This window comes from Camelina sativa, chromosome 9 (genome assembly GCF_000633955.1).
Source record: "Camelina sativa cultivar DH55 chromosome 9, Cs, whole genome shotgun sequence".
NCBI lineage: Eukaryota > Viridiplantae > Streptophyta > Magnoliopsida > Brassicales > Brassicaceae > Camelina > Camelina sativa.
In genome coordinates, this window is record NC_025693.1 from 19,020,699 (window position 1) to 19,030,652 (window position 9,954).

Consider the following 9,954-nt stretch of genomic DNA (forward strand, 5'->3'; position numbering starts at 1 on the left):
ATATATATATATATATATATATATATATATATATATACCATAAAATTCAAAATTATAGGAATTTGGCTAATGGGCGGCCAGTTATGGCCCAATGGTTGACAAAAAAAAAATCAAAATTATAATATTGTCACTACAAGAAAACATCATGTATTCCTACAAATTTTCCTACAAAACATTTGGTAGGAAAAATTTCCTACCAAAACCCTACATAGTTTTGACGGAAAGCAATTATCGTAGAAAAAAGGAAGATAATTTTCCTACCAAACTAGTATGAGAAAATCATAAGAAATTTCCTACGAAAGTCCTACAAATAATTTGTCGAAGGAAATATTTGTAGGAAAACAGAAAGCATATAGAAAGAAAAGATGTTGAATGAATTTGGTAGGAATGTTTCTTTCAAATTTCCTACAAAAAGTTTGTTGAAGGAAAATTCGTAGGGACCTAGAAAGAATATGAAAGGAGATGACGTAGAATGAATTTGGTAGGAAAAATTTCTTCGAATTTCTTACGAAACCAAAAAATATAATAAAAAAATATGGTAAAAAATTGGTAGGAAAATTGGTAAAAACCCTAGATATAAAAACCCTAGATACGCTGCAGCCTCCATGTCGTTCCTTTCTCAACTTCTTCTTCTTTTTCCTCTTTTTTTTCCTCTCTTCGTTTTCTCCTTTGTTCTTCTTAGAAAATCTAATATTTTTCTCAGCGTTTTCTAATCGACTTCAATCTTGTTGATAAGCAAGTGATCTCTTTCTCTACCTCTTTGATCTCTATCATCTTCTCCACTGGAAATAAAAACAAGATATCACCAAGAATTGAGTCAATCCATACATCACCAACAACTGATTCACCGGAGCAAACTTGAAGCTTTAGATTCCATCCTTACAGACTCTGATCTGTGACTGGCAGAAGTAATCTGGGAATCTCCATCGTCGAAGCCAGCGTTGTTCTTGATCTGAAGCTTTGGAGGAATGTTTAGCGTTTCAGTCAATATTAGTTTTTTGTATTTAGTATTTAGTTTGTAAATATTTTTTATTAGGCTTGTAATTTAGTTTTAAAAAGAATTGTATTTCTAATTAAATTAATAATTTGGTTAAAAATATAATTATTTGGATTAATAATTAATGTTAATAATTTTTGATTAAANACAAATAATTTGTCGAAGGAAATATTTGTAGGAAAACAGAAAGCATATAGAAAGAAAAGATGTTGAATGAATTTGGTAGGAATGTTTCTTTCAAATTTCCTACAAAAAGTTTGTTGAAGGAAAATTCGTAGGGACCTAGAAAGAATATGAAAGGAGATGACGTAGAATGAATTTGGTAGGAAAAATTTCTTCGAATTTCTTACGAAACCAAAAAATATAATAAAAAAATATGGTAAAAAATTGGTAGGAAAATTGGTAAAAACCCTAGATATAAAAACCCTAGATACGCTGCAGCCTCCATGTCGTTCCTTTCTCAACTTCTTCTTCTTTTTCCTCTTTTTTTTCCTCTCTTCGTTTTCTCCTTTGTTCTTCTTAGAAAATCTAATATTTTTCTCAGCGTTTTCTAATCGACTTCAATCTTGTTGATAAGCAAGTGATCTCTTTCTCTACCTCTTTGATCTCTATCATCTTCTCCACTGGAAATAAAAACAAGATATCACCAAGAATTGAGTCAATCCATACATCACCAACAACTGATTCACCGGAGCAAACTTGAAGCTTTAGATTCCATCCTTACAGACTCTGATCTGTGACTGGCAGAAGTAATCTGGGAATCTCCATCGTCGAAGCCAGCGTTGTTCTTGATCTGAAGCTTTGGAGGAATGTTTAGCGTTTCAGTCAATATTAGTTTTTTGTATTTAGTATTTAGTTTGTAAATATTTTTTATTAGGCTTGTAATTTAGTTTTAAAAAGAATTGTATTTCTAATTAAATTAATAATTTGGTTAAAAATATAATTATTTGGATTAATAATTAATGTTAATAATTTTTGATTAAATTCGAAATAAATATAATTATTTAGAAAACATTAATTCATTTTATTTTTATTAAGTTTGTAGGAAAATTGTAAGACTAGTTTGGTAGGAAAGTAGAAAGAATGAATTTCCTACTAATAAATATTTTGGTAGGAAAATAGTCAAAAAATCTCCTTCCACTTTCCTTCGAAATTCATACGAAATATTTTTTGTAGGAATTCCGTAGGAAATTTCCTACGAAAATCTCACTAATATCGATTTCCTACAGGCGATTACCTCTACCTTTTTTTGTAGGAAAACAGTAAGAAACATGTGTTTCCTACCATTTTACTACAATAGTTGCGGTAGGAAATTGAATGTTTTCTTGTAGTGTGTTTACTTATTTTAATTTTAAGTTGCTATATTACAAAAAAAAATTAAATTTTATATAAGATAAAAAAATGATTGTGAAAATTATACAATTAGTTACTGTTTCTAAAAAATGTAAATACTCACCTTTAAATAAAAAAAGAAGATTATTGAAGTAAAAAAATAATGATCATCTCATATTTTTTCTACCAATCAAATAATTTATTCAAAAAACTGCTATTGTAATATATATGATAGGAGTATGTAAGATTAACCTATGCGTTTTTGTAACTATAAAAATGTTAAAGTGAAGAAACATATAATAGGTTATTTAGTGTGTTCATAAAGATAATTTGTTAGTAGTAGTTAAGACTAAATAGTATATTTTAACAGTAAAACATATTTGTGTATACAAATAAACTTTTAGTGGTAATGTAGATAGTAGATTTTTAAACGGATATACGTTAGTGTATTATAGCAAAAAAAAACAACTATTTTCTATAACTAAAAGTTTATCTCTTTACTTTTATACATTGTTTTTACTTATGAAAATAATTAAATATATATTCTTTTTTAAATTTCATTTAATTTTAATACTTTTGAACTCATCTACAACTATTTTCTTTAACTAAAAGTGTATCTATTTTTTTTCAACCAAACAATAATTTTAAAGAAATTTTCTCGGTTAGTTGCCCAAGCCAGAGGGAAGGGGTTTACAAAAGAATGCTAAGCACGTGCAAGAAAATCCGCCTTCGAATTTGTCGCATGCGGGATCCAAGAGATGGAGAATAGTGGAAAAACTCCAGCGAATTAAACTCATAGAGCAAGTTGGAGAAGGATGGCCAATATTTAGGGGAATGCACCATAGTTAGTAACTTAGCACATATCCGCTCCTTGGCCCACAACAACGCTTCTAACTTTGAATGCAGAGGGAGGGGCTCCGTCTTAGACACTTGGCCTCCAACAACAAGGTTCGCTCCTCACCAACGCAACACCACCAACCTAATCATGAATGCTCATTGGTTGCTTTCCAAGAACCATCAATTTGACAACAAGGTGAAGAAACCTGGATATCCGAGGACGGAGATGGAGCCGACATGACCGCCGTAAAAGATAGCGCCTCTTCGCATGCTAACTTATCGCCCAAAGCCTGAGCAATTGTATCATTCGTCTCGATCTCTAAACCTTTAAAAAATTTATTTATGGCCTTCCAGATTGCTCATAAAAATCATGGTAATTGAAGAAGTTGATCAGTATCACTCTGTTCAGAGACATCTTTCCAGAAAACAAAATCCAAATTTGAGTACACCGACTCATATGGAAAACCCTCTGATGAGACCGGAGTTAGAGATAAATCCTAAACTTCTTATGAGTGAGGGCATTCAAAAAAAAAATGTGATTAATAGTCTCAACCACAGAGTCGCACCTTTGACACCAGATATTTATATTGGATACCTCGGTGTATCTATTTACTTTTATAGATAGTTTTTACTTACTAAAAATACTTACTTTATATTCTTTGTTAAATTTTATTTTATTTTAAAAACTCTAACCCCGCACATCGGACGGGTCCTAATCTAATATTTATATTAATTTGTAGAATGTTATATATATAAATATTTAAATATTTTAATTGTGTTTGGTTATAAAGATAGTGAAGAGAGTTAATTAAACTTATTTGGATATAGATATAAGTAATGACAGTCATTGTAAATAAGTTAAAAATGAGGATTTATTTACTAAAATTGCTGTAAAAATACGAGTATAGATATATTGTGTTTGCAGTTGCATGGCTTACCTTATTAAGGAGTATAACATTTTCAGCATTTAAAATTTGTAAAAGAAACAAAACGAAACGAACATGAAAACGCATATACAGTAGAACCTCTATAAATTAATAAGGTTGGGACCATGAAATTTTATTAATTTAAAGAGGTTTTAATTTATCGATAAATTAATAGTTATTAATTTATCGATAAATTAATAAAATATTAATTTATGAAGAGATTTTTAATTTTCATAATTTGAAAATTATGTATTACAAAATAAGATACTTTTGTTATCATTCATATTTTTAAAGAATTTTTTTAATGTATAATCTTGTCTATTGTAATTGCTAAGTTTAGAGTTTAGGTAAAAATGATAGATGTTAGAAGTTTAGAGTTTAGAAGAAACTTCTACTAGTATCATTCATGTTAATGATGAAGTCGAATAAGATATTGCGGTAATTTTAGGACCAATTATATATAAAGAAGCAATTATCGCATTTAGAACTCTTCGTAATTTTTGGATGCGATTTGAGAATACGACAATAAAAGATATTAGAGATGAGCTCCAATAAGAATGCAAATTTAAGAATATGCAAACAACAATAGAGTCATATTTCAGTATTTCATTAGATTTTCTTATATTAATATTATTTGATTATTAATTTATGATATTGATGGGACTATATTTTTACATAGGATTTCCAAAAAAATATTATCTTATTAATTTATCAAAATGTGTCATTTTCTATACCGGCCTAACTCGAGACCGGAAGAATTTATTAATTTATAGCGAATATTAATTTAAAGAGTATTAATTTATAGAGGTTCTACTGTAGTACATTAAATTTGTAACAGACTAAGACTATGGCAGAACTTATGGGCCAATATTAATTTAGCCCAAAAAGGCCCAATAATTCTCCGAACTGTTCATTTTTCTGGTTTCGAAGAATCTCCCCGTCGACTCCTCTCTGTCTCCTCCTCCGGGTTGCTGCTCTCTATCTCTCTTGACAAATCCTTGAAGAATCCTCAACCCATAGAAATGGCAACTTCGCTAGCTCGAATCTCTAGAAGAAGCGTCACATCAGCTCTGTCTTCGAATCTGATTCGGCGTAACTTCGCCGCCGAAGCAGTTGCGGTGGCGACGACGGAAACGCCTAAACCGACATCGGAGGTGACACCTTCGCCGGATCGGGTGAAATGGGACTACAGAGGCCAAAGACAGATCATTCCTCTGGGACAGTGGCTACCGAAGGTCGCCGTCGATGCTTACGTGGCACCTAACGTTGTGTTGGCTGGTCAGGTCACAGTCTGGGACGGCTCGTCTGTGTGGAACGGTGCCGTTTTGAGAGGAGATCTCAACAAGATCACCGTTGGATTCTGCTCAAATGTCCAGGAACGGTGTGTTGTTCATGCTGCGTGGTCGTCCCCAACAGGTTCTTTGTTCTCTCTATATGATTTCATTGTAGCTTGTTATGTATATGTTCTGTCAGATTTTGTGCTCTGAGTATCTAATTTTCGTTGTTACTGCATGCTAAAGTATTGGGGAATCAGTGATATTGGAATTTAGGGTTCTCAGCTTCTTCGTCCATTTAGATTATTGAAGTAGTGTAATTGAGCATATTGGTTTTGCACAAATAGTGTGTTCCGAGTGAGGATGTTCTTTAGATCAAGAATCCTGAGTGAGCTTATTGAAGTCACTCTTCAGAGCATTTTGCGTTTAACTAGACTAGGATGCATAGAATTGTCTAGTCTTGAGGTGATTAGTCATACTGGAAGCAAGAGTCCCATTAAGGCTTGTGCTTAATCTTGAGTGGAGTTATGTTATTCAGGAGTTGAATACGGTGGATAACACTATAAATGACCATCTTGTGTAGTAGAAAGTTACTTAGATGCTCTGTATAAGTTCTGGAACAATGTCACAGTAAGGCTTTATAACTTGACAAAAGAGATTCTCCACGATACTTTGTGATAGAACCGGGATTCTAAGCTGCATTAAGCCTTATGAGTGTAGCATCTTGTAGTCTTGCCAATGTTTGATTTTAAGCCAAGTTTTAAGTACAAAAACCTCCTTGTTTGATTAGGCTCTAGTTTGAACTTTGACGTACTCTGAGTTACCTTTGAAGTGTACAACTAGTACTTCATTACTTGAATTACCATCCTTTCTATTCTAGTCAACTGTCAAACAGCCTTCTGCAGTTTCTGCACAAACATCTTGAAGGGTAGAACATCTCTTTGTGCTGGGTTTTTGATATGGTAGATAAAACATCTGATCTTAGGAGTTACTTTTCTACTTTGGTATTTTCAGGATTGCCAGCAATGACATTGATCGATAGGTACGTGACAGTTGGTGCATACAGTCTTTTAAGATCATGCACTATCGAACCCGAATGCATCATCGGGCAGCACTCAATCCTAATGGAAGGTTCGCTGGTCGAGACACGATCAATCTTAGAAGCTGGTTCTGTTGTGCCACCTGGCAGAAGAATCCCATCTGGTGAACTTTGGGGAGGCAATCCAGCAAGGTTTATTCGAACTCTCACCAATGAAGAAACATTAGAAATTCCGAAGCTTGCTGTTGCCATTAACCACCTAAGTGGAGATTACTTCTCTGAGTTCTTGCCTTACTCAACTGTCTATCTAGAGGTTGAGAAGTTCAAGAAATCCCTTGGGATTGCCGTCTAGAAAGCTTTCCATTTCCAGGTTTCTGGCTGCTTCCCTCATTTAGAAAGCTTCTTCGTTTTTATTTGAATCTGATCTGAATAAGTAACTGCGGAACAACAACAAAAGCAAAGCTGTGTCTGAAATGTTGTCTTTCTCTGTTTGTTTTGTTAAATTCATATATCCTTGTGTTCAGACGTTCTAGAAAGATGATAATGGTGAAAACTGAAAAGTGAAATACTCCACTTTGTCTTCTCTCACTATCGGAAAAAGTAGTGTTATAATATTTAGTCGGTAGCAAAGATAATGTAAAGAAACAATTTTAAACATAAATAAAAAAATGAATAGTGTTTTTGGTGGCTGAAACGTAAAGCTTTTGTAACTTTTCTGCGGATTGCCTCGTTTTCAGATTACTTCAACTAGTTTACGTTACATTTTAATACTTTATGAGTCATAAAGCTTTACTGACTTGCGACGTTTCGGATCGAATTCATCAAACATCTCTTACTAAAGTAGTAATTTTTGAAAAATGTTTATTATTGTGTTGCTCTAGCCGAAATGCTTAATCACTGAAAACATTACAGAAACTGATGAGTGACACAACTAAACAGCACCAAATTATTCATTAGAGCACCAAAGCTGCTACTTGTCTCCCTTAAAAAACCCTGAGAATTTATACATGGCTTCAAGAGCTTTCTCACAAGTAGGTTTCACCAAATGAAAAACATGGTCTTCTCCTTCACTCTCCACTACCTCAACCTCTCCTTTCCAACCACTCTTCTCAAGCTTGGCCGCGTAACCCCAACCTTGCCTCACCAACGCGTCTTTCTCAGCAACCATCACCAAAACCTTACCACAACCTAACCCGGACAAATCCACCGACTCTGACTTCACCACGTTGAGCAACGGATCATCTGATCCATCTTTGCTATTGGGACTAGCCATCATCCAAAACGCCTCCACCTTCATCCTCAACGTTTCATCCTTGACGTCCTTCTCGTCGATTGGTGTTTTCGACCAGAAGTAAGGATGAACCAAGATGATTCCAGAGATACCTGTATCGTTCAAGTCAGGACTGAGTTTCTCTTTCGCAGCTCTCATCGCCATGTGATGCACGATGTTCGCTCCGGCGCTGTCTCCGGAGAGGATCACTTTGCTGAAATCAGCGTATTTGTTTAACCAATCTTCCTGACCAGATCCGGCGATATGGGTGAATACCCATTTCAGAGCTGTCCAAGAATCATCGAACGGGACCGAAATCGGATGCTCCGGCGCACGCCGGTAATCAACAGAGACGGCTACACAGTCCGAGGCAGAGACAGCTGCCGTTAGGAAATTGTGGTAAGTCGGGGAGAAAGCGGTTTCGATGATGAACCCTCCACCGTGGATGTAGACGAGGAGAGGGAGTTTCGAATCGGCGGCCAGGGCTTTCTCCGGGAGGTAAATGCGGACGGAGAGGTTGGTGTCGGGAGAATGAACGACGTCTTTTGAGACGACACCGTTTTGTGGGTCGGAAGAGGGTGGGACGGTGGTTTCGCCCATGAGTCTCTCGATGCGGCCACTCTTGTAGATTTTGAGCACCGGAGAGAAGTCGACGGCGATCTCGGAATCCATGATGGGTTTGGTCGGTGAGATATGATAAGATTGTTAGCTTGAGAATGTTATGATTGGTGTGTGTGAGAAATTTATATTGAGTATGGTGGAAACTTTTAACTCCTCTATTGGAAGTTTTTAGTGGTATGGTTGAGACACGTGAGTTGTGTCATTGTTACACGGAATATATATTTACTACACACCATTCAAACTTCAAAGCACACATGTAAAGTTGTTGACTAGGTGAAACATGTTATTCTACGGGTGCACCTTTTGTTTTTATCCTTTTTTGTCTAATTTGTCCCTTCATATATATATCTGAACATTCCATTTTGGTTCCGGATTTTTAAGTTTTTTTTTTTTAACGCCTTTCCAATAGAATCAATGAAATGAATCAAAAGTACACCAATGAAGCAAAAATTAACACTTCCAGCAACAAAAACAAAACTGCAAAACAGAGCAAACTAAAAAACAAATCTTAACTACAAGTGAGACTTATCCTTGCCGTTGCCGTTACTTCTCGATTCTGTCCTGAAGCCAAGCTGGACGTCTAGCCGCCCATCCTTTGTAACACTAGTAGCAATATCCCTAACCAATGTATAAAAGAAAATGGGAAAAATGTCGATAAAATCACGAACTTTCAAATTGTGGCCATTTTAATCACGAACTTTAGGTAAGGCCATTAAAAACATGAACTTCCGTTGACTTACCGTTTAAATCATCAAATTTTTGTTGACCACGACAAATTGGACATGTCGTTAAATCCTTAAACGGAGCAATCAGTCGGCGTTAAGATGTCGTTAGTCTGCCTGTTAGTGTCAAAACGACAACGTTTCGAACCCGAGAGAAAACAGAACAAAACCCCCAAATCGAAAACAAACCCGATAAAAAACCCCAAATCAAAACTTCAATCCCTAATTCTCTCATTTTCTCCAATCGAAAAGCCTAAGATTTTTCCCCAATCGATTTCTCAGTTCTTATCTCCAATCATAAACTCTTATCTCCTTCTTATCCAACAGATATGAGTTGCAATTCTGTGCAATCGGGTGGTGAAAACAGAGACCGTGGATGCCATGAGGTTCCCTCTAAGTGTCATTGTGGTTTAGATGTTATTTCTACACATCGAACACGCAATCAAACCCAGGAAGACCTTTCTTTCGCTGTCCAAACAGAGGAGATGTATGTATTAGAATTGTTTTGAATTAGTGTGTTTTCGAGTTTTGATTCAAGTTTTTGTTTTTTCAGGACCATTTATTCAAATGGGTTGAAGAAGGTGTATACGAAGAGGTTGTAGACTTGAAGGCTCGGATCGAAGAACTGAAGGAAGATGGAATGTTGATCAAAAGAGACAATAAGAAATGGAAGTTGATGAGCTCATTCTGCTTGGTGTGTCTTTGTTTTAGTGTCATTGCCATTGTGATCTTTATTCTTAAAACCAAAAACCAGAAATTAGTTCTTGGTTACTAGAGTCTTTTGTAATGTGTTTTGTGTTTGTGGTAATGTGACTTTGTAATGGTAGTTTGGCAATGAAAGACTTTGTTGTTTTGGGCATTGATAAATAGAACTTGTTTTGACAACAAACCAAAAAACTTGATACAACAAAAAATAACAAACCCGATTCAACAAAA

The 9,954-nt window shown here is 35.0% G+C and overlaps 2 protein-coding genes across 2 annotated transcripts; one reads left to right on the forward strand and one right to left on the reverse strand.

Moving 5' to 3' along the window:
• Positions 4,968-7,019, forward strand: LOC104711359 (gamma carbonic anhydrase-like 2, mitochondrial). The gene is made up of 2 exons (XM_010428060.2): positions 4,968-5,508; positions 6,381-7,019. Exons 1-2 carry the CDS (start codon positions 5,115-5,117, stop codon positions 6,755-6,757), a joined length of 771 nt encoding a protein of 256 aa, XP_010426362.1. The 5' UTR covers positions 4,968-5,114; the 3' UTR covers positions 6,758-7,019.
• On the reverse strand, positions 7,227-8,601 carry LOC104711360 (probable carboxylesterase 12). Its single transcript, XM_010428061.2, has one exon. The coding sequence runs from the start codon at positions 8,345-8,347 to the stop codon at positions 7,376-7,378; it is 972 nt and encodes a 323-aa protein (XP_010426363.1). The 5' UTR covers positions 8,348-8,601; the 3' UTR covers positions 7,227-7,375.